This window comes from Malaclemys terrapin, chromosome 4 (genome assembly GCF_027887155.1).
Source record: "Malaclemys terrapin pileata isolate rMalTer1 chromosome 4, rMalTer1.hap1, whole genome shotgun sequence".
In the NCBI taxonomy this organism is placed as follows: Eukaryota; Metazoa; Chordata; order Testudines; family Emydidae; genus Malaclemys; species Malaclemys terrapin.
The window spans coordinates 33,863,856-33,891,366 of NC_071508.1; the positions used below are offsets into that span (position 1 = coordinate 33,863,856).

At 55.0% G+C, this 27,511-nt stretch overlaps 2 protein-coding genes across 3 annotated transcripts; both read right to left on the reverse strand.

Moving 5' to 3' along the window:
• Positions 1–2,523: 2,523 nt before the first annotated feature.
• LOC128836379 (uncharacterized) lies at positions 2,524–12,620 on the reverse strand. Of its 2 annotated transcripts, none has more exons than XM_054026614.1 (5): positions 6,183–12,620; positions 5,980–6,099; positions 5,812–5,895; positions 5,466–5,528; positions 2,524–5,361 (listed from the first exon to the last, which is right to left on the reverse strand). In XM_054026614.1, the coding sequence occupies exons 1-5, from the start codon at positions 6,426–6,428 to the stop codon at positions 5,245–5,247; spliced, it is 630 nt and encodes a 209-aa protein (XP_053882589.1). In that variant the 5' UTR covers positions 6,429–12,620; the 3' UTR covers positions 2,524–5,244. The 2 variants fall into 2 exon arrangements, with proteins under 2 accessions (XP_053882589.1, XP_053882590.1); XM_054026615.1 differs by having other exon boundaries at positions 5,462–5,528.
• An 80-nt stretch (positions 12,621–12,700) lies between these two features.
• Positions 12,701–27,511, reverse strand: VWCE (von Willebrand factor C and EGF domains). Its single transcript, XM_054026583.1, is given in 22 exon segments — positions 12,701–13,502; positions 13,504–13,658; positions 13,660–14,054; positions 14,702–14,792; positions 15,385–15,467; positions 16,515–16,605; positions 17,806–17,888; positions 18,324–18,420; positions 18,735–18,820; positions 19,132–19,249; positions 19,643–19,728; positions 20,217–20,304; positions 20,750–20,832; positions 21,132–21,225; positions 21,306–21,709; positions 22,063–22,191; positions 23,305–23,421; positions 23,574–23,690; positions 24,282–24,410; positions 25,409–25,498; positions 25,988–26,082; positions 27,208–27,511. Coding segments are annotated over 22 exon segments (2,832 nt in total). The 5' UTR covers positions 27,318–27,511; the 3' UTR covers positions 12,701–13,411.

A 27,511-nucleotide genomic window follows, 5' to 3' on the forward strand; every position in this document is an offset into this window, starting at 1 on the left:
GGTCGGCCCAGCTCGGGGGTGGAGCCAGGGCCAGCACCATTCTGGAGGTTCGTGCAGGCTCGGGGGCGAGGCCAGGGCCAACGCTCTGCTTGGTGGCTGGCTAGGATCGGGGGCAGGGCCAAGGCCAGCACTTTCCTGGGTGGCCGACAAGACTCGGGGGTGGGGCCAGTGCCTAGGGTTACCATATTTAGTGCCTCTAAAAGGAGGACACTCCACGGGGCCCCGCCCCCAGCCCCGCCCCAACTCCGCCCCCTCCCCAAAGTCTCCGCCCCCTCCCCTGCTTCCCGCGAACATTTGAGTCGCGGGAAGCAGGTAAGGGGAGGTGTGGGGGGGAGGAGGCGCGGCCCAGGCTGGCCCCCCCGGCGTTTCCAGCCTGGGTCGGCTCGGGGCCTGGGGTGCCGGCCCCGGGCCCTGCTGAGCACCCCCAGCCCGCCCAGCACTGCCGGTCCCCGGCCCGGACCCCGGGCCAGCACCCCCGGCCCCGCACCACCAGTCCCCAGCCCGGCCCCCAGCACTGCCGGCCCGGCCCCCCAAGCCCCCGGCCCGGCCCCGCCGGCCTGGCCCCCGATCCCCCGAGCCCCCGGCCTGGCCCGGCACCCGAGCCCCCGAGCCCCCGACCCAGCCCGGCACCGCGTGCCAAGCCCCCGAGACCCGGCCCGGACCGGCACCGCTGGCCTGGCCCCCAAGCCCCCGGCCCGGACCGGCACCGCCGGCCAGGCCCCGAGCCCCCGGTACCGCCGGCCAGGCCCCCGGTTAACTGCTGCAGACAGTCCTCCCTGCCCCAGCTCACCTGAGCGCTCTGCTTCTCCCTCCGCCTCCCAGGCTTGCCGCACAAAAGTCTGGGAGGGAGGGGGGTAGACGGGAAAAGCGGCTTGCCCGGGGGAGGAGGCGGGGCCTGGGATTTGGGGAAGGGGTTGGAATGGGGTGGGGAAGCGGCGGAGCAGGGGGAGTGCGAGCACCCACTAGCGCCAGTTGAAAAAGTCGGTGCCTATGCCCCGCACAGTGCTGCCGGCGTCCAGAAGCTGCAGGGGAGGGGGTTTTGTTGCCAGAGAGGCCGCAAGTGAGCGGCTCAATCTGGTGCGGCTGCCCTGTCAGCCGCTTTTGGGTCTTTAAATAGCCATCCAGGGGGAAATCCCGGACATTTTTAGCTTTTTACAAATTCCCCCAGGACGGCTATTTAAAGACTCAAAAGCCAGACATGTCCGGGGAAACCCAGACGGATGGTAACCCTACCAGTGCTTATGCTATCGTGGTGGCACAGACAGACTATGGGTCAGAGCCAGGGCCAGCCCCTTGCTGGGGGGCCAGCCAGGCATGGGGCCAGGGCCAGGGTCAGCGCCAGGCTTGGGGTCGGGGCCAGGTCTGGCACAATGCTGCAGGGATAGTCAGGCTTGGGGGCACTGCCAGGACTTGCCACTTGCTGGGGGCCGGCCAGTCTCGGGGATGGGGTCAGGGCCGGCACCTTGCTGGGGGAACAGCCAGATTCGGGGGCTGGGCGATGGCTAGAGCCGTGCTGGGGGAAGAGCCAGGCTCTGGGTCGGAGCCATTGCCAGAGTCAGGCTGGGGGGCCGGCCAGGCTCGGGGGCGGTGCCAGGGCAGGTGCCTTGCTGTGGGGCTGGCCATGCTTGGACATGTTGTCTGGACATGTTGAAACATGTTTGGGACAAGTCTGGACATGCCTGCCCTTTTCCCTTTTACAAACCGCACCCCAATGTGGTCATTTTCTGGTAAATCATTGGTGTACAATTTTAAAATGCAATCCAAAGATAAACCCCTACTACGTTGCTTTAAAAAAATATATACAGTGATAACCGCAGGTTACAGATAGAGGGTGCTGTAGTTGTCTCTGGTGAAACACATTATTAGAGTTACCGTTTTAAAAAGTTATAATAGATTTAGGAAAGAAGTTACTGTCTGGAGGAAATCCACAGGAGTCAAAGAACTCACCTGGCCCCTGTTTTGGGAAATAGAGGGCCAGCCAGTGTTCCCCAGGTAAGTCATAGGGATGCGTATAACTTAACAATAAGCCCCAAAGGTATTCTGGACACAAACCCCTTTGGGAGCAAGTCTCTAGGAAAATCATCTAAAAAAGAAGCGTCCTTTGATAAAATATGCTTTAGCTGCATGGTGTTCATAATCACATATAGTCAAACAGGACATTTCTTCTATGGTTCACTTCAAGCACGTTATCAAAACCCCCCTACACTATCATGTTAACCATAGAGGGTAGTGCCGTTGCAAACCAAATCTCCGCTCTCAGGTTTCCAGTTTTAATCAGAGAATAATGATCGGCGCACTCCTGGTCTGAGGTCAGATCAAAGGCATATGGTGTAGCTCTGGGCAAATTCACTAGTCAATCAAGAGCGCTTGGTCTTTTACATATTTCTCAGTCACCTGCCTGAGCTGCATATACTCCCTCACGCAGTTTCCATTCTCAAAATTGGGTTGTAGGGGTTTCGCCGGCACCTGTTCACCATCCACATACAAGGCCACAAAATTAATATTGTAACATTTAAAGGGTTTTTAATGTAGCTGCCGCTGAAGGCGTCGTTATCTATAAATGCGATTACAAGCTGCTTGGGTAACTGTCCCCAGAAGAGGTTTTCTTGGTTACTGACACGACTGCCTGCCGGAATGCTAAACACCTTTATGCCCACCCTGTCTACCGGGTACTTAGCACTGGCGGCCATTAGCGCTTCAGTGTGCCCCAAGTGGACCCCTGGGGTCACTGTCACCCGTTTTACAAAGAGGGACTCTGAAATAATGTGAACTTTATCATTCTGGTTGGCATTCCCACTCATGAGGCAAAAAACAGCTTTGCTACGTGTCAGTTTAATTTTCAAGTCCACACCTTTCAGCAACAGTTTTTCTTGAGAAAACAAATCACTGTGTAGAGGCCCCAACAAATCCAGCTTCCTGCTGCTGGCCATTAGTCTGGCCCTGTGCATAAACCCCTTTTTACCTGTGCCATCCAAAATAGTGCTTTTGTGAGCCCCCGCAGTGTCTTTATGAAACCCTCCTGCCGAAATCTGCATAGTGAGGATGTCATGGCTGTAGTTCAGAATCAGCTCTATCAAGGCTCTGTAAGGGTAACAATTGTTGCTCTGACTGATAAGACAGTCGCCTAGTGTGACATCCATCTGGTTAAAAAGGGTGGCGATGGGGTAGTTTGTTAGGGCAACCCTGTCGTCGTATCTTCTTTTACCTCCTTGCAGCACAGGTACGACAGCATGTTGTTACCATCTAAGTAATGATCCCCGTGTCCCGAAATAAAAAATTCTAGAGGGACATTCACCATCAAAGTGGCCAAAGGCGGCATCTCTACATAAAAGCTATTCTCGATGCTGGTTTGTGTGGGGGCTATTTGAAATAAATCCAGTTCTGATTTAGTACATTCTTCAGAGCCACAATGAATGAAAGCCATTTTAAAATATGTCCCTTTTACCGCGGGCGATGCTCCACTTCCTCTTCTTGGGGCGCCTTTTAGGTTTATGGCTGAGGCGTCTTCTGGCAGCTTTTTTTTTTTAAAGGGCCTAGGAGGCCCTTTAAATGGCAGGCGCAATCCTGCTCTTTTTCTCCTCAACATCACTAAACCAGAACCTTCCTGTGGCATGTGCGCTCCTATTTTGTTTATAACGGCGCTAGACATGGGGTTCACTACGTCTCTGGTTATATTTTTTGCGGCTGTTTTAATGTGGGGTTTAATAACTTCAAAACGTCTTCTCAAAAGCAGCATGGCTTTTCTAAAAAGACTGTGGAATATCCCTCCTAAACCGGCCCTGTACATGATGGGTAATCCTTGATAGCCCGGTAAGGCATAACCAGCCTGGGCCTTGTAGTAGTTCCTATATAAAAAGGGATCCCCGTAGTTTTTTTATAGTCACCATTCTTCAACTTTCCGGGGGCGCAAATGCAGTACCTATATGCTGCTTACTCACAGGGACGTAATGTGGTTTGTTATACGTGATGGTAATAAATTCGTTGTTGCTGCCGCAGATGGGAACGCAGCGCAACAACGGCACTAGTAGTCCCCCACTAACTGATGTTCCACTATGTTCGTGTACACGTATAAAGAGTTAAACCCTCCCATGATGTCTGTGGGGTGGGGTGCTATCTTACATGGACTATTCGGAATCATTCCCAATATTGCTGCCAATTCTACCCATGCGGAAAAAAATTAATTTTCATCGTTTGCTTCTAACTGAACCCTTCTGGTCACCGAGTTGTAAATGACGCTGACCTTCAGTTTTTCGGAATCTTTGTCGATGTTCTTGTTGAATGATGAATGCTTGAATAATAGCTGGCTTCTATGTTGTAGGACCAAATTTCTTTTTTGATGCTATCACCAACGGCGTATCGTGAAAGACTGTGTTCCACAAGTAACAATAATGAATTTCCGATGAAGCAACATCCCAATAGCCAATCAAATTTAAAGGCTTGGCCAGTTGTATTGTAAAATTGGAACTAGTATTTTGAGGAAAAGCCCCCCACAGAGGCATTGCTAGGTAACGTAACGTAAAAACCTCCTTCAGTCATTTTTTCCTCCCTTTATTAGAGGTCTTGAACTGGAAACGCTTTAACCCAACTGTTAAATTTTTCAGGCCATCCTCTCCATTTCACCAAGAAATAGTCATGCCTTCCCCAACCTTTCTTCGTTAGAATCTTTTCTACCCTGTAAATGTGGTCCTGGTTAGGGTTTACTTTTTGTAGTTCTTTGGGGTAAAATGCATACACAGGCCACTGTCCTCGCAATAAAACCCAAGACACAATAAATATTTCATCGGTAAAGGTTTGCTGATATCCCTTTTCAAAAATACCCTTTGTTTTAGATACCCTTACGTGATCCCCTTTCTTAAAAATCACTCGCAGTGCCTTTATTTTAAAACTATCCTTGTAGATGGTTTTCCATATGCTCAGCGTCTTAGTGTGTGTCACGTCGATTGGGCATCCTCTGACAGTTCTGATAACTTCTGTTGTAATGGTCTATGAAGGCCTGCAGCACACTGATGTATCAAAAGGTGCTATGGGCGGTAAAATACCTCCACATCTTTGATTTTAGAAGAAATACATCTAATCTGGTGAAATGCTTCTGAACAACCCCAAGAAACACAAGAGCGAATACGTGGATTGGGAGAGTCTACTGCGCAGGGTGTACAGTTTTCAAAAAAGTAAATAGGTTTTACTACAACAACCTTAATAATGTTGGCCATAATGTCATCTTCACAGCTCTGCTGGACACCCTCCTTACTTTTTACAGTCTTTTTTAAAAAAATCTTGCTTCATGCAAAAACAGCAGGTACATATCACAGTTATTCTTCTCAAAGGCCATCTCTCTTTTTCCTCTTCATCCTCTGAAGATGTCTGTCAAAAGCAGAGAAAAAAAGCATGTTTTAAATTCTTTTTTGCAATCATTTAAAAATAAAAAAAGGCAAACAATTTACTCGTGCTATCTCAATCATACCCACGTCTGATTCTGAATCATCATCATCATCCCCAGTGGTCGTGCCATCAGGAACCGTATCAGCCTCCTGTTATTAAGCACAAACATATAGCCAAGTTTAACTTAGAATATTTTATATATATTATAATATTCTAAGTTGTTTTTGCCTCCTCGTGTTCTTTTACTTCTACATTTGACATCCGCTCACTACACACCCGTGCTGCGTTGTTTGTTTCTGAGTCACCCCTGGTGGGCGCTCCATTGGTAATCGTTTCAGCAACCTGTTATTAAGCACAAACGTATAGTAGCGTTTAACCCCCACCTTACATAGATATATTTCTTTTCTTTCAAATAATTTAAGTTGCTTTTACCTTGTCATGCTCTTCTGGCTCTGCATCTGTCAGCCACTTGTCACACACCAGTGCGGTGATCCTGTATGGCCCTGGCTTGGTTATCTGCCCAAAGAACAAAATAATTAATTTTAAGCACATAAATATAATAATTTTTTCACAACTAGTAAAACTTTCACTTGCTTTTACCGTAACAATGTCGCCCTCTTTCCATGACTCGGGGTCTATCGGTTGGTTCTCGACATCACTATCCTCTGACGACCTCTTGGCTGCTATGTCCTTGTATACAGACTCTTCTTCCATTCCTACCTATAAAAAACAAATATATTTAACCATAAATATTTATCAAAAGTGTGTAATTTTTCATCAATTTGTTCTAAAGAGTGCCTTACCTCCACCTTCAAGTCTGCTTCCTCCAAAGCCGGCAACAGATTTTTTTGCATATTATCCTTTTTCTCTTTTACAACTGGCAGTGCCCCCATAAAGTCTTCCTGTTTCTTTGGTTCAATTTCAGGATGAAACACGGGATTCAGCACCGAGGCTGCCTCTTTAGCAAAATAACTGTAAATGGGTCTTCTCTTCTGAACATGAGCTGGGACACCCAGAGGCAATTCAGGCTTCTTGGCATCTGTAGGCATCTTGTAAAAGGACACGGCTATTTTGTCTAAGCTCCCGGTTTTAAAACCACAATTCAAATAAGTATGTGGTTTTATACACACAGTCAAATGCTCATTGGCTAGAGATTTTCAAATAATCCACTCCATGATAGCCCATTTATGAAAAGCTCTTGTTTTAAAATCATGGTATGAAAGGATTGGTTCAAAAAGGGCATTCTGTGATGGAGCTGTAAAATAGCTTCTGATTGGTCCACCGAGAAGCGGGAATAGTTCCCAAGGTTCACCACCCAGAACAGCTATCATTTCACTACCAGCAGTCACTGGGGCAGGATGTTTCACTCTGCATATGTCCAGTAACACAGACTCTCTTATTGCTTTATTTTTTTTATTCTCTAAAACCATTTTTTCTTTGCCATGTGCTTATTTTTCCTCTCTTTCTATTCTTTAAAAATAATCTCTCCTTACTAAACCTAACCAAACAATCTTTCTTCCGTTTAATAACATTTTTTTTCCTTTTTTCCGCTAAACCTAACCAAAGCTTTCTTTTTTTAATATTTAAGCTCTCTCACTCTATTCTTTCAACCTTTTTCTCTAAACAATCAACCAAATGTATCAAAGCACAAGCACATAACAACCCCCCTATTCAAACATAAAAAATAATGAAAACTTTTTTTTCAAAATGGCCGATGGCACCAAACCTTGACACATACAGAAACGGGAACGGAGGGTGGGACATAAGCCCTAAACAGGATGTAGAAACCTGTCAAAAATACATGGTGATGAATCCTATTGAACAGTATACTACTTAGGGACAGCTGAGGGTGTGGGGTGAGAAGGGTTGGTTATACTGCATAATGGGCACTAGGGGCAGCACAAAGTGGGGTGGGGAAGGGGTGGCTATATTGTACAATGGATACTAGGGGAAGCAGAGGGTGGGGGGCGGGAAAGTGGTGGCTATACTGTATTATGGGCACCACCATCAGGAAAGGTTGAGGGGAGGGGAAGGGGTGGCTATACTCTATAATGGGCACTAGGGGCAGCAGAGCCTGGGGGAAGGGAAGGGGTGGCTATAGTGTATAATAGGCACTAGGGGCAATAGAGGGTGAGGTCGAGGAAGGGATGGCTAGAGTGTAATGGTTAGTAGGGGCAGCAGAGTGTGGGGGAAAAGGGCAGCTATACTGTATAATGGGCACTGGGGTAGCAGAGCATGGGGGTGAGGAAGGGGAGTTTATACTATATAATGGGCACTAGTGGCATCAGAGGATGGGGGTGGGGAAGGGGCAGCTATATGGCATAATGGGCACTGGGAGCAGCAGAGGGTGGGGGCCAGGAATGGGCAGTTACACTGTATAATGGGCGCTAGGGGCAGCAGAGGGTGGGGGGTCAGGAAGGAGCAGCTATATTGTATAATGGTTACTAGGGTAATGGCCCAAGAAACCTGACATATTAGCCATTATACAAGCAATGATTTCCCCAAAAATATAAACACAATTGTTTTCCCAACTTAGTGAATCACTGAAGATGTGCTTGCGAGGGGTACTGACCCAGTATCCCAGACGAACCCCCCAAAATTTAACCCTTCTTACCAGATGGAGCCAGCAGCAATATTGGCCAGGTCCAATATCTAGGGGTTCCTTTCCATTGATACAACGCAGAACTCGAGCCCCCACCTAGAAACCTGGGAAATTTACACACCACCCCTGGGTGCCTCTGATAGGCAATACTTCCCCACTCGCAAGCACAGAGTCTGAGTGTAGAAAAGAAACTTTTTATAAAAGGAGGGAAGTAACTTGGTGTTAATTGGGGAAAACACCATAAGCAGGGTTCATAAACATAAACCATGAGTAAAAGACCCACCCCCAAGTAGGTTGGGCAGTGTCCTTTTCCCCTCAGGTTCTTAAATCCAGCAACCCAAAAGTCCCCTTCACATGCCCAACTCTTCTCTGCACCCCACTCACAGTTGCTGTCCTGAGTCAGTGCAGACCCAGAGTTCAGAGGTGCATCTGCAGAGTTCACCTCTTCCCTGGGTGGGGTAAAGAGGTACCTTACTCGCTATGCTGCTCAGGCACTCGCTCGCCATCCCTCTCTGCCAGTCACCCTGCTGGCCACTCACTGGCTGCTCCTGCACTGGGCACTTGTCGCACCTCTCTACCACACCAGCCACTCATTCACCAGCTGTCAATCACCTTCTGCTGCCATCTGCCTCTCTGCTGTGACCTCTGCACATCAGTCTCTTAGTAGTTTTCAGTTCTTTGCAGGCTGGACAGAAACACTGCCACAGCTCAAGTGATTTCAGCTCTCAGTGATTTTTAGCTCTGAGCAGGCAGGGCAGAAACACAGTCCTACCACAACTGATTTCAGGTCTGATTGGGCATTTAACATAACAAAGAGGCTGCTAATGAAGCCCATTTAGCTCTATTCATTGAACACTGGGGAGGAACAGGTTAAACCAACCTAATAAGGACCCTTGATGAGGTTGTACAGCCCCCTAGCTAAGATATCTGTTCCCACCCCTCTTACTTTCACAGGGCTCTGACATTTGAGCCCATGGCTTAACAAGGATCTTTCAGCTGAGGGTGGCCCCCGGGACAGGTTAAACATAGTCCTACTTTCCTGTATTTCTACAATAATTACAACATTGGTAACCATATTTCACTACACCTGCATTCAGTACTAAGGTGATTTGTACCCAACACCAGCCAAAATTGATCACCATGACACTGCTGTATCTGCTAAATATGTAAGCAGATCAGGAGGAAACTGTATTTACATAAACACATCCAAAGTCTCTCCTCCTCCCAGCTAGCTGTCAGGGAAGCATTTATTCAGACCCTGCTTACATAGGCATCAGATATTTCTACCCAACCTCCCTTCTTGAAACCTGTGATCCATTTTGCCTCTTTGTTGAAAGCTTTCAAGGGGGGCATGGAAAATAAATTCTGCCCATTAACGAGACTAGCACCAAATTCCTGGTGTCAGCAATGTGCAGCACCAAGGGACACCTTAATAGGGTGGTTTCTGGGAGCACTCTTTCATTCCAGGCCAGCTCTGCTCAACCAAACTCTAGGGAAAAGAGACTTTTCCATATGCAACGTAGCACGGTCAGATCTGGCCAGTACCAGGTCCTTTCGTTGGGGCTGTAGCTCAGCATAGACAGCTTCATTCCCAGCCACGTCAAAAAAACTCATCCTTCCCCTGGTGTTAATTGCTTATCCCAGCAGGCCCCAGTCTATAGCACACTGGGTCAGGAGTGCAGCCAAGTCTGGCCCAGTAGCCAGACTTTAGCTTTGTGCTCCCCTGCTATTTCCTAATGAACTACCTGTGCTGTAGCTCCCCAGCCTGAAGATGCTCATGGGCTTTAATGAATCACACTCATGACAAGTGCCAGTCCTGCTGTCTAGCACCCTGGAGCTGATTGGGAGCTGCCCGGATGCCGAGTAGTCAGGGTTGGTTTTAATTTTGGCACCTGTTATATGTTGGGTTTAACTTCCTTGAAACTGGTAGGTATAACCACCACCCTTCATTTAAGATAATAGAAACGGTTAAGCTCCTTTATAAAAATAACAGTGGTCTCCTGCCAAAACAAAGGCACAGGAGAGTGTGCACGTGGGCAGAGGAGTTTTGCTGGGTGTTGGTTGGTGGAGGAGTCTGTGTGAGAGAGAAGCAACAAACACACCAGAGAAGCAGAAAGGCAGCAAGAAAGCTTCAGACACAAGCTGAACAAGCACTGAGCATGACCCTTTGCAAAGCCTAGAGGTTTTGGGCAGAGTGCTGGCTGAAAGGGCCTCGGAGCTGGGAGCACAGAAACTGTCTCCTGTTGATTGATTTCTCCTGTGTTCAGAGAAAGAGGCCTTTGTACATTCTGTGTAAATAGGCAGGCTTGCATCAAAGATATCTGACTCCATCACCAATGTCTCCTCCTAATGGAAACAACCCAGACATTGACTTGCCACTCGGGTCAAAAGAGGGTAGCACCGTTATTAAGTTTTGATTGGGAAAGGAAGATGTGGTCTTGGGAACCGTATCTGTAACAGTTTAGCTTCCCCACCAGGAAGTTTGGAAGAGGGGCACTGCAGAAGCCCATGTTCTGTTCACCAGAGGCAGTTGGAAGTGGGTCACTGAAGAATTAGTATCTCTTTCAGTGATCAGTGAACAGCCCATTGTCCATCTTGCCCAGTGTTCTGTCTCAGACAATAGCCGGTACCAGCAGAAATCCCACACCTGCCCATGGCACAAGTCTCTTCCTGGCCTCTGTTCAAGGTTGCCTTTACACCTTGAAATCATGAGGGTGTTTAGCCCTTCCACACTTTTTTAAACCCCCTACTAACATCTCTCTTTGTTATTATCCAGGTAAATGTCTGATGGACCCTTTTGGGGATCCTGCTAAACACTTGGACTCAAAGATTTATTGTGCCAGTGAGTTTCACAGGCTCCTTGTGCATGGCACACAAAAACCCCACAACATTTCATGGACACACAAATATCTCTGGGGGGGGGGGGGTCCAAGGCCTGGCCACTTTCACATCAGGGACACTCATATTCTAAAACTTCCCCGCTTCTTGACAAAGTTGATTTCTGCCTGAAATAAACACTGAAATTCTGACCTTAAATGATTTTCCTTTTCAAAAAGTTGCATTTTTGCTTCAAAAATACTTTGTAAAAAAAAAAAACAAAAAAAAAAGTGATAATGTGCCCAATTTTGCTCTCTGAGAGTCTTATTTTAGAACCAAAGCAAATGTTCACACTAGCTGGGATTTTTCACTCCCTTGGGGTGTAATTAAACATTCACAAGGTTTGCGTTAAGGCCTTGTGTTTTGGAATTTTTTGCACACGACCAGCTGGGGGCTGATATTCACTGAGGGTAAATATTATGGGGAGTGGCTGGGAAAGGGATGCTGGCAATGCTGTGCACTGGAACGAGGCTAGTACAGTGCAGGGTAAATTGTCAAGGTTAGGTTATGGTGGTAAATCTAAATCCTAGCCCACTGACTGTAATGTTTCACCCTCTCATGTTGTTCTAGCTCCTAGCCCAACTATAACCTTATAGCGAACCCTAATCTTAGCCCCAATGGACTCCAATGCTAACCATAGAATAGCCCCAAAGAACTTTAATCCTAATCCTAACCCCAATCCCAACTCTGCTTCACAACCCTACAAAGAACTTGGCCATGGCCAGGCTGCTGCAATGCTGACAGCACATGCTATCATGCTGAGCTGTATTGTCTCCTTGTGTTTCCCAGTCTGTCAGCCTCTTTGTTTATAGCTTATCAGCTCATGGGGGACAGGGACCACCTTTCTGTTCTGTGCTTGTACAGCTCCTAGCCCAATGGGGGCTTGGCCTGTGACTGGAGCTCCTAGATACCATCACAATACAAACAAATAATCAATTACCCCATCCTGTGACCTGGGGTCCTGCTGAGACTGGAGTTGGAACTAGGCTGGAGATAGGGCCTAGGAGGGGAGATCGAGGTGCGGCAAGTCCAGTGAGGGTTCGGATCTCCGTGTGCAACTGATTAGCAGTTTTGGCCCAAAATTCAGACATGTGAGCCCAAATCCTACATTTATGCAGGCAGAGGGAAGACACAGTTGCCCAAGGGTGGCGGCCACAGCCCCGGGTGCCCGTCTGCATGGGTGAAGAAGAGGGGACTTGCCTGTTCAACTCAGAACATAAGCAGCTGCTTCCGGAAGCCAGGGACGGATGGTCAGGTTGGATTCTGTCTGATGGCCGTCCCCGAGGAAATATTTCAGCCTGTGTTGACACCCAGTGGCGACAGCTGATATTACACACTAAGTGAAACGACTTTAGTCTGGGGCGCTTGCTTGACAGGTCTGGGATTTGGAATCCTTCACCCATCGCAGAGGAATGAGCAAAGTCTATGTGAGCTCCCCATGCACTGGGGAAAAACCTTGTCTAAGGCTGAGATCGTTCCTCCCAGACCACATAGAAGACACCTGCTCCCAGCCACAGGGTCCTGCAGGGACCCATCCTCTCCCCCATCCTAGCCAGGAGCTGAGTGAAGTTGCTTGGGGAGAACAAGCCAGCAATAGGCTCCCCGCTCTACATCCCCTTCACATCAGACACCTGCAGCCCCTCCCCTGCTGAGATCAGCCACTGCACGAATTGCCAAATCCAGGACTGGCTGAGGAGATGATGGTAGGAGAGGAAGACCCTGCCACCTCCAGGCCATCACCCCACCACTAAGGGTATCAGCCCTAGGGTTGCTGAGCCCATTCAGTTTGTACTCGTCCCCATGGCCAGAGCCAGCTGTAGGTGGCAGCAGGGAATGCTTGGATTAGTAGGGAAAACTTTATTACTATTCACCGTAGAACGGGCAGGCTGGCCCTGATGGGCGATCAGATACCTGTCCATCAGGGGTAGCTTGGGAAAGCCTCCCAGCAGCCCCAAGGAATCTAGGGTGGGAATTGCAAAGCGGCCCAGGGGATCTGGATGCCCAGTTGAGAACTGGGTGTTCAAATTCCTTAGGAAGTTTTGAAATCTCAGCTCTAAGGTTTAAACACGAGTCTGCAAGAAGTAGCGGGAGATCTCAGGGCTGGATCCAGGGGCTCTGGGCCTGGCTGAAGCAGGGACCACCCCAAAGGGTGGGGCGATTCACCTGTCTCAGGAGCCCTGCACAGGGATCATCCCCTGGGACCAGGTGGGCGCGTCCCACCCAATGCAGGGAGCTGGGCATGCTCTCGGCCCTTCCCCATCTCCTCCCACACTGTGGTTGTAAGGAGGCTGGCAACTCGCACATGCCTGGAAAATCTTGAGTCATGGTATCTCAGCTAGGCACCATGTCCTCCCAGAACATCATGGCACCGCTCATCTCCTGGGATTGCTCAGGCAGCCGGGCCAGGGCCAAGCCGTCTCCTCCTCACCAGCGGGATGTGGAGCCGCCCACACGTTGCCCCTGGTGAGGCATCTGCTGTCTAGCAGGATCCGGGGAGGGAGCAGGCGAGGCATAGGCAAGGGAAGAGGCAGTGGTTCTTCCCATACATGCTGCTCAGAACAACGTGATGCCTCCTTTCCCTCCCCCACCCCGTTCGATCAAGCTCATCTCTCCTGCCAGTTTCCTCCTCCTCCTCACGCTGCTGGGCCGGGCGCTCCCCATCCCCTCGGCGAGGGGCACTACGCAGTTGGCTGGCCAGGAGTGCTCTCCTCACACGGGGGGGGCTCCGCTCCCTCTGATGGGAGCGTGGAATGCTTCTGAGGAGCAGGGACCAAGCCGGCACTGGGGATGGGGGTCCGGGGGGCAGTTCTGGGCCCTGCAGGGGTGGGTGAAGGGGGCTGATCGGGGCTTGAAACTGCAGTCACCGGCCCAGAGGTTTCTTTCAGAATGGTGGGGCGCAGAGAAGGCCCCGAGGGAGCCATATGGGATCCCAAGGACCCTGGCCCAGCTGGAGGGGGTCCAGCCAGAGGGGGCTCAGCCGTGTTCACGGACTCAGCATCCCAGCGGGGCATGTTCCTTCCTGCGAGGAGCTCTGGGCTGGGAGAAGCAGGAGCCAGGGAACTGGAGCAGAGGCGGCAGTCACTGGCCCTGGGCTGGTCCATGGAATTCTCTCTGGGATTGCGGGATGGGGATTTCCCAGCCTTTGCATCGTCTGTGTGGACAAGGACAGGGCTGCCCTCCAGAGGGACTGGAGCATCTGTGGTTAATGAAGACAGGGACATCATTAGCGCCTTCCCCCAGGGCTGTGGTACACCCATCCGGGGGCATGGGGCCCATGGGGGGGCCAGAGCGCTGTACGGCAAGGGCCTGAGATTAGGGAACCCCAGGAACCCAGGCACAAAGCCTGCATGCCTGCTCCACAGCCTGGCACCATGCTCCCCTACACAAGCCCCTCAGGCAGGCATGGGGGGCTTGTCCTACAGGGCTACCTTAAGCCCGGGGGCTCTTCCACACCAGACAGTGGCACCCAGTTACAGCCTCACCTGGAGGTGCCGCAGTGACTGACATGACATCACATCCCAGGGCCCTGCGGTCGGGAGGTGCCAAGGGTGCCCACGCATCAGGCCTGCTCTCCATGCCCCTCTAGTGGCCTTGCCACACACAGGGGCTTCTGAGTCAGCTCTTGTCTCTGCTGCACGAAGGGGCCTGCTCCATAGCTCAGGCAGCGAAGGATCAATTTTCCACTCCAGCACTCCTGACTTCGGACCATGACAGCGACCTGTTCAGGGTCATTGCCACAAGGGCAAAGCTCCCTCTGTAGGCGGGGGGCGGGAGGGAGGAGGAAGAGCCTGTGCCAACTCCAAGGGCACAGGGATAGGGAGGCCAGGTGTGCAGGGCTATTACCTTGGCAGGCAGGGCAGCAGGCAGCAGGGAGCGCCGAGGGCTCGGTGCAGGAGCGGGCACAGGGCCTCCTCTCACAGCTCACCTCCCCCAACTGAGAGAGGGGGAAAAGGAAGGGGTGAGACATGACAGCTTGTGAACACCCGCATTCTCCATCTCTCTGCCAGGCCGGGACAAATGACCCCAATCTGTGGGGACGGCAGGGAGCCTGCCAGCTCCTCCACACACCCAGCAACCCGCTGGTTTTTCCTTCAGTCATGCCAAGGCCCACTGGACCCTTCTCCAAAGCAAAGGCCTGCAGCACTACAGGAGCCAAAAGGGAACTCCCAGCCTCCCCTCAGCCCATATCACACCAGGCCCCCAGAGGGCAGTTCCCAGCATCCCCTCGGCCCATATCACACCAGCCCCCAGAGGGCAGCTCCCATCATCCCCTTGGCCCATATCACACCAGCCCCCCGGAAGGCAGTTCCCAGCATCCCCTTGTGCACCAGCCCCCCGGAGGGCAGTTCCCAGCGGGGCTCAGGGTCCCCTCAAACTAGCCCCTGGAGGCCCCACAGGATAGACACTCATGGCAACACAGTCCATGGGACTCTTGGCTGATGCTGAGGGATGCCCATTCCCATCCTTCCCCCAGTCCCCGCAGAACAATCCCCATCAGCTCCCTCCCCTCCAAGGGAACAGCTCACCTGGCAAATGCAGTGAATGCAGGGCTCACCCTCCGGTACGAATATCTGTCCATTCACCACCTTCCTCCCTTCGTAGTTACAATCTGCAGGGGACAGACAAGCTTTAACATTACAGTAACTATATAGAGATTGGATGTGATAGTAACACACGCACAAAGTAGATAGAGCACAGGGTTGGGAGTCAGGACACCTTGGTTCTATTCTTGCTTCTTCTGGGTGACCTTGGGCAAGTCACTTCCCCACTCCATGCCTGTTTCTCTTCACGCCCTTTATTTGCCTTGCCTATTTAGGGATAGACCCTGCCTTGAAGAGGTTGCTGTGTGTATGTACAGTGCCTAGCACAATGGGGCTCTGATCTCAGCTAGGGTCTCCAGGCACTGCTATAACCCAAACAACAACAGAAGAATCACTTCACCCAACACTGACATGCGGCCACCTCTGAGGTGAGGATGCTGCAGGTGTTTAGCAGCCCATGGCAATGCTGCACAAGAGAGTGTAGTACAGGAAGTGAAGCTGAATGTTGTACCTAATTCACACTGCTTGGGGACTTACCCAAAGGCAACACCCCGAACCTCACTAAAGTGCAAAGGGAGTTTTCATGACCACAAGTGGTTAGGGCCTTCATCTTACAACTCACCCACAAGAAAGCACATCCGACTGCACAGTCCCCCTGGCACTGCACTGGGACACTGGGGTCAGGGCTGACTGTAAGAGGAGAATACCCCATATTGAGCCTCTCTGATGCATTGGGAAAGCCTTCTACTGAGTAACCTACACCACTCCCTGCAGCACAACACTCCACGTTGCTCCCTGCAGCACAGATCCTGGCGCCCTGGGGTCAGTCCTGACTGTGAGAAGAAAGCACCCTCTACTGAGCCCCCACGCCACTCTCGGCAGCACAGCACCCCTAGCACTGCACAGGGGCATTGGGGTCAGCAATGACTCAGAGAGGAGCTATCCGGACTGAGCCCCCCAATGCCCCTCACTGCAGCCTGTGAGGTCTCCCATCCTAGTACTGACCACACCAGACCCTCTTCCCCCGGTGGTAAGATCAGAGGTGGTTGAAGACCACGGTGGTTTGGAAGCAGCCAGGGTAGAACTCCAGGGCTCGCCAGGGCTTAGGCACTTACCATAACAGACAGGGCAGCATTCTCCCTCCGGGTGGAACGGGTACATACAGAAGATGATACACTCCACAGGGGAACAAGCCACGGAGCCCAGCTGTAGGACACAGAACAGCAACACTAGGACTCTGCCTTAGCAGCAACACAAGGTAGGCAGGTGACTGGGAGACTACGACTGGCAGGAGACACAGTGGATTACGCCTACGGCTGATGGGAAATTCTCCTTTGAAACAGCTTTTCAACAGGAAATTGAGTTTCCAACAAAATGAAACGTTTTGATTAGAAACTGCTCTTGCATTGACCCATGGGAGCTTTAGTTCAATTGCCTCATGTCCCCATTCTTCTCTATGGGCTGGACTCCCTGCCTAAACTACATCTCCCATGATGCAACTACCTCCCCCTAGTGCATGGGAGATGTAGTCCAACTAGGGAGCCCAGCCCATAGAGGAGACTGGGAGTATGAGGCAACTGAACTACAACTCCCATGACGCACAGCGACTTCATTTTTAATTGAAAAAAGAACAGGAGTACTTGTGGCACCTTAGAGACTAACAAATTTATTTGAGCATAAGCTTTCATGGGCTACCGCCCACTTCATCGGATGCATCCAATGAAGTGGGCTGTAGCCCACGAAAGCTTATGCTCAAATAAATTTGTTAGTCTCTAAGGTGCCACAAATATTCCTGTTCTTTTTGCAGATACAGACTAACACGGCTGCTACTCTGAAATCATTTTTAATTGAAACATTTCTGCTTTCCAGCTTCCACTGAAAAATTGAAATTTTCTGCATAAAATTTAGAAGAAAACAATTTTTTCCCATTTTTGTTGAAATTTTCTGCAAAGGAAAATCCCCCATTTGTCAACCTGGGGAGGGCAAGCCAGACTCCCTCTGCTCCAGACCCACAGCATCTGGCCAGCCACCTTCTTCACAATCTGAGCTATCCAGGGAGGATGATCAGCAGGACTCTCCATGGACAGTGGCAGCAACAGTAGGATGATTGAGTTCCAGGACAGTGCCTGACCTCAAACCTGTCTTCACCTCATTTTCCCCACAGATGACAACCCCCATGGCACCTTGCACTCACAGCCTCACCCCACTGGACTCTTCTTCCCTGGTCCAGGGACGTTGGTGCCTGCCTCCATACTCTGCATGTTCTACCCATCTGGAGCAGCCCTGGGCCTGAAGTTGAAGGTGCAGCCCCAGGCTGGATAAAACCCCTTGGCTTAGACCGTGTGGTCTAATGGACCTGAGAGGCCTTTCCTACAGAAATGCTTGGAGGGAAGGTGAAGCCCTTACCAGGCAGATGCAGCTGAGGCAGGGGTCTAGGGCAGAAGGGAAGGTTTCGTTGTTGTAGAAGATCCTTCCCATGTAGGTGCAGCCTTCAGGGAGGAGAGAGAAGGAAAGGCACAGTCATGACACCTCCCACCAGAAAGTCAACTGCCTCCCGGGGGGCCAGGGCACACCTGGCAGATTGGAGAGACCAAGAACAGGAACAAAGCCTGTGTGGGACACACCCAGAGCCCTCTCCACCAGAACGGCTCAAGGGATGGAGGGAGAGCCATTCACAGCTGGGTTGCTGGTTCAAAGTCAGCCCCACACTGGTGATGACAGAAAGCTGTTCCTGTCTGAGGGCTGCTTGGCCTATAGTAGGGGGTTGGGTCTCCATGTCCCCAGGAGCACTCAGTGGCCTGGCTGACGTCTGTCTGAGCAGAGAGGACGAGGGCTGGCTGGGCCATGGAGGGGGGAGCTACTCTGTCCCTGGGTTTCTCACTGCAGATGGTCGCTCCCTGGGAGGGGACCCCCGGGCCGGTTACCTGCTGAGCAATCCGGGCAGCACTGGCCAGGGATTTGAATGGGGTGAGGACACGTCTCCAAACAGTCTGTCCTCTTGCAGCTCACCGAGCCGTCTGCCTGCAAGAGAGAAGCACTTGACAGAAACTCACGGCACACGCGGCCTGGCCGACTGCCCCGCACAGCCAGCCCTGGCCCATCGATGCTGTGTGCTGCCACAGTCCACCCGACGGGGGGCCTGCACTTCACTGCCAAGTGAGCACGCACCAGCAGAGAGCTGTGGGGTCCTTCTGGAGGGTTCAATATCCATAAGGCACAGCACTTGGCCCCCACCCCCAGCCAGGGAAGGCTAGCGCAGGGTGCAGGGCAGAGGGGGCACACTGCATGCTGTAAGGACAGGTAAGGAGAGTGAAGTAGAGCAGGTTCTCATTCACCTGGCAGATGCATAACTCACAGGGATCACCCGGAGACCAGATCTGTCCGATCGGAAACTCTACCCCATTGTCATCCACGAAGCAACCTGGCCAGGGAGAGAGAGAGAGAGAGCTTCAGAGCTGGGCTGGGACTGACGGGAGAGGAGGGGAGTAGAGAGGAGGGGCAGGGAGCCCAATGGGCGCAGCCTGAGAGGTGGGGACCCTGGGCAGATGACAAGGCCTGGGACTGTGGGTAATAGACACACACACACACAACCACACAGAGCCCTACACCTACCCACCCATCACACACACACCTTGCCCATCCCCCTGCCCATGACAAAAACACCCTGCGTGTCACACACAAAGGCCCCTGCCCGTCACAAGCACGTGCACACGCCCCTGTGCAGGCTCTCACCTGACGCTGGTGCAGGCTCCCGGCAGGAGAAGCAGCACTGCCCCGGGGCCAGCAGCCAGTCCTGGCGGGGACATGCCAGCTCGGGACAGGGGGCGAAGGAGCACTCCACCTCGCCACTCTGGGGAAGAGATGTGTCGCACATGAGCTGGGGGGAAAAGGGGGCAGGGCAGTGCCCCACGTCTCCTTCCTCCCGCTCCTCATCCTCACTGCACCGCAGGCCCTGCCAGAGCTTTCACGCAGAGGGCTCCAACCGAGGCAGCCTGGCCTCAGCCCTCACTCCCTTTCCACATCCCCCCCATGGGCTCCTAGGAGAAGGGGCCCTCTGTCTGCTAGCCCCCCACGCTCCTACCCTGGCCTGGGCATCCCCACAGGCCATGCCTTTCCCTGGCACCTAGGTCTGGGGTGGAGCAGCCCTGTCCCTCTGCGATGCATGAGCAGGCACTGACCCCAGGTGGTGAGGACCCCCACTGCACTGTGCTAGGGAGCCAGGGACGGGGGAGCTGAGGCCTACCCGGCAGATGCAGGTGGTGCAGTTGTCTCCATCCAAGCTGAACTCGGCTCCGTGCATGTATGTGCGCCCGTGGAAATCGCACGTGGCTGAGGGGATAGGGGGAAAGGGACGGTTGGTACCAGGATGGCGGGAAACGCAGCCAGCCAGAGCCGTCACACAATGGGACCCTGGCTTCTCAAACAGGCCCCCTGGGTGCAAATCTCCAAGTGCCTCAGACCCCTCCACCCCAGGGGTCACACTCCCCATTTCTAGGCAGGGAAACTGAGGCACGGTGAGCTTAAGCAACTTGCCAGAGTTCCCCCAGTTGGGGAGAGAACCCAGGAGGCCAGACTTATCATCCCATGCTTTGACCATTAGGCCATGCTGCCTCACCACTGACCACACACTCCCTGTGTAGTCATTGCTACCCCATCACTGAAGCAGTCGCTGGGCTCCACCTCCCGAAATCCTCCTCCTCTCTGATCTACAAGACCCATTGGCCCAGCCGATGGGGCACCCCTTTCTCACCAGGAACTCCACAGAGCCTCCAGAACTGGGGGGTTGGAGAGACCAACGTAGCTGCTGAGGGACCCACCTGGCTGGCAAGAGCAGCAGTTGGCCTGGGCAGGGCTGGGGCAGGGCCCTGGAGGGCACTCAGGGGAGATGCAGGACACGTTGCCGGCCTGGAAGAGAGAGAAACCAAAGGGAATGCCAGGGAAAGATCCAGGGCCCCATGCCACAGACCTGGCACTGGGCAACTCTCCCCTCCTCTGGGTGCTCATTTAAACCCATGTCCAACCCCACAAGGAGGGGACCATGTTGCCATGTCTGATCCCCTCACCAAAGCCCCATATCTCCACCCCGACCCACCTGAGGGGCCATGTCTCTGTCCCTGAACTCCCAGCTGAGGAGCCACGTCACCATGGCCACCACCTCTAATCAGTCTCCTGGACAGTGACCTCACTAAGCCTCTGGCTCCCCGCTACCCTGGGCACCGATGTCACAGGAGTTCCAGGACAGGGAAGAAATTCCTTAGGGAATCCCCTCCAGCCAGTCTGGGTAATAAGCTCACATCATTCCTCAGAGACCCCAGAGGTGCCTGGATCCCCTAGCCAGTGCCATGCTCACCAGGCACATGCAGACTGTGCAATTTCCATCAGCCACAGAGAACACATCCCCCTCGGCCCGGGCGACCCCCTCGTGCCAACAGCCTGCGAGAGACAGGAAAGCAAGGGCAGCATGAGGCTACTGGGCACAGGCCTGGGCTCCCAGCTCCACTTGGGGGAGACAGCATGAGCCTTCCCACCATGCCCTCAGGGCCACAGCTGAGCTGGGCACCCACACAGACCTCCAAGAAGCAGCCGTACAGCCCAGCCAGCTGGGCATCACCCAGGCTGGGAAACAACCCGCACCTGGGACAGGACCCAGCAGGGACCGAACCATCCAGCTCCGGTGACCCCAATGGACCCCGTGGGCCTGAGCCAGAGAGAGTAGGGGGTGCGGGTCTCACCTGTGCAGCTAGGGCAGCAGCCCCCGTCCTTCAGGGGCAGTGGGTGGGAACAGGCAATCCTGCAGCTCTCCGCCTCACACACCACTTGGCCCCCCTGCAATGGGACAGGCCGGTTAGTGGGGGACTGTCCAGAGCACGGCAGGGGAGCCAGGGACCCGGTGGGAGGGTACCTACCTTGCAGGCACAGTGCAGGCACCCAGGCTCCGTCCAATGGCTGCTGTGCTCCCGCGGCGCCCCCTGGTGCCAGCAGAGGGGAGGCGAGGTGGCAAGGGCGGGCGGCAGAGAAGCAGAGGGACGAGGCGAGGGCGAGGGGACTTCCCCTTGGAGCAGCGATGGCGGCAGTGGGGAGAACACGCCAGGGGCAGCGGTGGCAGCCGGGAGCAAGAGGGATATGGGTGGTGGGGCAGTCAACAAGGAAGGGGGCCGGGAGCTGGGGTCGGGGGCAGGGGCATGTGAAGGAAGGGAGGCCCTGGGGGCTAGCAGGGGTCCCCCAGAGTCAGGAGGGAGCAGCAGCAGAGTTGGGGGGTGCTGCAGGGACTGCAGGATGGGAGACGGGGCCGGGATGGTTTTCAGGAAGCCTGGAAGGAAACACAACACGGAGCTCTTTGGGGAGAGCTGGGGCAGCTGGGCGGGGACCCAGGGACTGGTGCAGGACATGCCCAGAATACACTACTAGGCCCAGGGACACCAGCTCTGCCTGTGCTGCAGGGCACAGAACCCAGCTCTCCAGACCCACAGTCCGTTATGGAGAACCTTCCCATGCCGTGAGCCGTGACCCCCACTCCCTCTCCACTCTGTCAATGGGAAGAGCCCCCTCCCCACAGCACAGAATGGGGGCGGGAGCTAACCCCAACCCTGATGCTCTCCACAACAGGGGACCGTGGGCAGGCCTGCGCCCCCCAACAGGCGGGGGAGCGGGGCCCATCCTTACCTTCGCAGGACACCCTGTCCCCGCTGAGCCGGTAGCCAGGGTGGCAGGTGCACAGGAAGCTGCCTGGCGTGTTGTGGCAGGCATGCTGGCAGGGGCGCCTCTCGCTGGGCCGGCGGCACTCGTTCACATCTGTGGGTGGCAGAACCAGGCATCAGTGCCCGGCAGCAGCACCAGCTGCGAGGGAGGGCAGGGGACTGTACTTGCTCGCTGGGTCTGGGCAGGAGCTAGGTAGGGCTCTTCCCCACGCTGGCTGGGACTGGGGAGATGGCCAGGCCTGGGTGTTCACCACCTGTCTGCCCACTCACCAGGGGCCCCCAAAGCCGGGCACCCCAGCGCAACGCGCTGATATCTCAGGCCTGTCTGGAGATGGCCTTCAGCCAGGCCAAAGGGCAAAGTCAGCCTGGGGGGCACCTCTCACTGGACCTCAGGGGAAGGCAAGGCCTTTTCTCCATTTTGGAGCTACCCCGGCTCTGAAAAGGCACCACAAAGGGATTCAGACTGTAAGCTCCGTGGGGCAGGGCCCATCTTCTTGCTCTGGGTCTGTCCTGCCCCCACCCCCACGGAAACCTGGTCTAGGAGTTGGGCAGCTGGCTCCTGCCACGACACAAATCGGCAATAATAGATGACTCCACAGCCTCATTCCCCCTCCCCCCGCAGCAGGGTGAGCTGGGTGGGACCACACTCAAGTCACTGCAGTGAAACAGGGCTGTCCGGCGGGGAGAGGGAAGGGAATAAGCCAGGGGGGCCCCCTACTCGGTTCACTAAAGAGGGAGACAGTGGAACCTTAACTGCCAGAGTCCCCACTTCTGTATCAGGGAGAAGCTAGAACAATCTCAGCCCAGGGGCCATATTCCCCGTTCCCCCCGAAAGCTCCCACCTCATGGGGCTGGGCTGAATATCTGCTCAGCTCCAACGGCTGCTACCTACTAGCTCCAATGCACCGAGGGCCTGATCTCCGCTCTGGCCACTGAGTCCTTCCACTCCTGGGTCCCTTGCCATGGCCATGAGGAAGCCCCTTTACCCCTCAGTGTCTTGGCTGCCCCATTGGTGGTAGTGTGGGGATACCAGCACTCAGCTCTTCCCCTGAGCTGAGGGAGTATCACTGACTGGGCAGCACTCTGGAACCAAAGCCTTACTGGAGGAGAGGGGGGTCTGAGAAGGGGCAGGACTGGGTGGCGAGGGAAGAGGGGCTTCTCAGGAGGGATGGGGAGGGCCGGATCAGCAGGAGGAGGAGGCGCTCACCCAAGCAGGAGTGCTGGTTGCTGTGCAGGTGGTAGCCGGGACGACAGAAGCACCGGTAGCTGCCGATGCTGTTCTTGCACCGGTGCTGGCACGGAGTGGCCAGACACTCGTCCGTATCTGGAAGAGGAAAGGATGAGACAGGTGCTCCCCACAACTCCCCAGAGCTCCCACCACCCTCCCTACACACACCGGTACCAGCCACTCGGCCCAGTCCCCACCCCAACCTTTCTCTGATCCCTCGTTCTGCACCCTGAGGCCCAGGGACTCACCCTGGCAGCTGTGCCGGTTGGCGGAAAGCCGCATGCCTGGGCCGCACTCACACACAAAGCCTCCCTCGGTGTTGACGCACAGCCCCTCACAGGAGGCACTCAGGCACTCGTCAATGTCTAGGAGAGAGACAGGACCACCTGGCAGCGGGGTCCGGGGAGGAGAGGGCACCTGGCCACTCCCATGGACACACATGCACAGCCAGCCCTGTTTACAGCTGAGGGAACATGGGCACTCCAGCGGGGATGCTCAGGGAGCCCATACATCAGCTGTAAGGAGAAAGTGGCACTCCTGTCCCAGCCAGCAGATCCAGCTTTTCCTGGGGAGAATCAGCCAGGGATGGGGGAGCTCTCTAGGCAAGGAACTCATGCCCCTGGCTGGATCATCGTCAGCGGGGATTGAACTTGGGACCAATGGATGGGACAAGCCTCTAATGCCAGAGTGAAAACACCCAGCTCTGCTAGCCAAGACTAAAGCAGGCTCATCAACCTCTGTCTGTGGCCCGGTCACCACACCCCAAGTGGGTGCAGGTCACCCTCTGCCACACTGGCATCCCGAGCGTGGCTGCATTGCTGCCCATGCCCAGCCGGCACTCAGACCCCTCCGCTCACAGCCCTTCGGAGCTCTGCTGCTTCACTGACTTTGGCTGCCACAGGTCTGGGCTCTGATCGGGGGTCAGCCCGATGGTGGACAGCCTGATGAGTGCTCACCTGTACAGCGCACGCCGTTGGCCGTCTCCACCATGGAGAAACCCAGCGGGCAGACACGGGCCACCTCCTGGCAGCCACCATGGTTACAGGCGAGGTCACAGCCATACTCCCCACAGGCATTGGGCGGATCTGAAACACATACGGCAGCAGGCTGACGGGCCAGTTGGGATCGCGGGGGCAGCAGAGACCCAGGGAGGAGAGATCAACACTGCAGCATGAAGGTCACTGGGAACAGGGAACTCCAGTGCCACCCTGTCCATGGAAAGATGGGCTCAGACCCATCCTGGCCTCAGCTGTGGTTAATAGAAAGTGGAAGCTGCTGGATCCGGACAGCCCTCTGGTCCCCTCCTGCTCTCCATGAGTGCGCTGCATGGTGGCACCACCCGGAGTCTGGGCCTAGGCTGCACAGGTGACTCTCTTCTAGGATCTTCTCTGGGTGAGTGGGTGTCCTCTGCACACCCAGCCCTCTGTCCCCGAGCTACAAGTCGGCTCTGGTTCCCCCGCCACCTCCACCCACGTTCTTCCTCAGACTCCCAGTCGGCTGGGCTTCCCATGGTGGATGACTCCTCACTGTTCCTACCCGCGCCTCTGTTTGCCTTGGCTCATTGAGACAGGCACCACAATTGGAGCAGGGTTTGGCAACTGCCCTAGGAGCCCATTGCCTGCACTACATACTGAGAATGCTGGCACAGGAACCCACCGACACAGCCACCCCGCTGCCTTCAGCCCCTTGCCGGGTCACAGCCTTCCAGCGCCGCTCCGAGGCCGCCCGCTACTCCCACCACATAGTGCTTTGTGGAGTCAGACCCTCCAGATGTTGGGACCCAGCCCACACTCCCTCGCTGGAGACAGGCAGCCCTGGGCTCTGATTCCTAAAGGGAGCTGGGCAGTACAACCTGGCAGCAGGGCAGCCGCTTGTGGCTCTCTGCCCTTGGGACAGACCAGTCTGTGCCACCATCGCTGCAGCCCCTCACACAGGCACCACGTTACCACTCAACTGCACGGATAGCTCAGCCTCACAAGGCCTCCCAGCCCCCTGATTTTAGCCCTAGATAGTGCCCTTCTCCTATGAATGGCTCTGGCTGCAGATAAAGGGCCACAAGCATTCAGCAAAGGGATCTAGTTACCTGGGCAGGTGATGCCCCGCTCTCCATCCCGGCAGGAGCAGACGTTGGGGGCGATGCACCAGCCGCTGCCACAGCCAAAGGAGCAGAGTGCTGTGGGAGAGGGGCCGGGAGAGATGCCGGTCAGGACACAGAGGGACCCCTCGGTGACATCTCCACCCGGGGCAGCAGCTCTTACACACCCAGCCTGGCATGAGCCAATGGAGAGAGCAGGCACTGTCTGGAAAGAGCCCCTCAATCCCCTGCTGGACAGACAGGCTGCAGATCCCATGGGAGAGCATTGGCCGCTGGGGGCAGGGGATGGTGGGGGCACATGAAGGAAGCAGTTGGGGGGGAATGGATCTCTTGGGGAACGGGGTGAATACAGCCCCCTCTCAGCGATGGGAGGAGGGGCAGGAGCCATGATGGGCATTTCTGCACTGGGTGGCCTGGTCAGTGGTTGCCATTACCCCTCCCCCCCGGGGGGGTGCCATTGTGCCATGGAGAGGCAGAGTACCGGGCACCTGGGGGCTGATAGGGGAGGCGCTGTCTGTGCTGCAGGTACCAGGTGGTGGTGGGAAATGGAGGGCACAGGATACTCACGCAGAGTGCACTGCCCGCTGGCTGGGGATGGCATCCACCCAGGGCAGCATCCACTCCCAAAGCCGGAGAGGCAAACATGCGGCCCCACACGGTGCCTGGGAAGGAGAGAAACATCAGATTCTCTGGGACGGGGCTTCAGGGTGGTGAGAGCAACCCCAGAACAAAGGTGCAGGGGGGATAAAGGGAAGCATGGGAAGGACAAGCTGCCCCTACCCCTTCTCCTGCTGCAGATGCAGGGATGACCCCTCTGGGCAGAGACTCAACTAAGGCCCCAAAGGGGTTAGCACCAGGCAGCAGGATGCAAGGCCTGGGGTTGCTTGGCTTCCCATGTTCCCTGAAGCCCTTGCTTTCCTGAGGCTGCGACTCCACCAGGACCCCACTGAGAGCTGCCTCTAGGAGACCAAGAGTGTGAGCTCTGTGCTGGGGAACAGGGTCCTGGGACTGACATCCCCTCTGCTCCCAAGAGGAACTGCTGGGAGAAGGGCAGCCCAAGATTCCCTTATCCTTCCCCCTGCCTTGGCAGGGAGCAACAGTGCAGCAACACGCACCCCAGAGCAAAAACCTGGAGTGTGACCCAGAACCAGACAGAGACACACATAGGCAGACAGATGGTGGGTAACACACACACACACAGAGCGAAGGCCTACTGTGTGACCTGGACAGATAAGCAAAGGGGAAAGGCACAGACAGACCCACAGGGAGACAAGACACTGAGAGGGACAGACAGACACACACAGAGCACAGTGAGGGGGGCATGGTGATCACACGTGGACAGACACACGCAGGAAGACTGAAAGTTCCACACACACACACACGGAGCAAAGGACAGGAGTGTGCCCCGGACTGACAGACGGACGGGAAGGGCAAAGCCCGCCCCTGGCCAGACACACACAGGGAGGAAAAGGGCCCGAGCCTTGTACACAGAGGACAGGCGCAGGGCAGCGAGATAGAGCCAGGCGCAGCGCTCACACGCTGACACGCCCCGCGCACGGACACACGCCCAGGGGGCAGCCGGACACGAGGAACGGAGCACACACAGCGGCGTGCGGGACAGACGGACCCCGAGATCCCTCCTCCCCGGGGGTGGTGGCACAGACAGACGCAGGCGCTGGGGCCACGCTCCGCTGCCTGGCTTGACCCCCGCGGCACCGGGCGGCTCCCGCCGCCTTGCCAGGCGCCTGGGACTTGGCTGCCCCCGGCACGGGGGCTGGGGTCGGTACCTGTCCGCGGCAAAGTTGGGCGGCTTCTTCCTGCCGGGATAGGCGCTGCCCGGGCTGCCCGGGCGGACCAGGGACACACAGGCAGCCCCCAAGAGCAGCCCGGCCAACATGACAGGCGTCTCCCGTCCGGAGCCCCTTCCTTCCTCCCGCCCCGGGGCTACCACATGCTGGCCGCCCCGGGTCCTTCCTCCTCCCCTGGCGGGCTGGGGGCGCTCCACGAGCTGGGGACCCGCGCGCACCGATGCGCAGCTCTCCGGTCCCCCCAGCAGCGGGCGTGTGCGAGCGAGCGCCGGAGCAAGCTTCC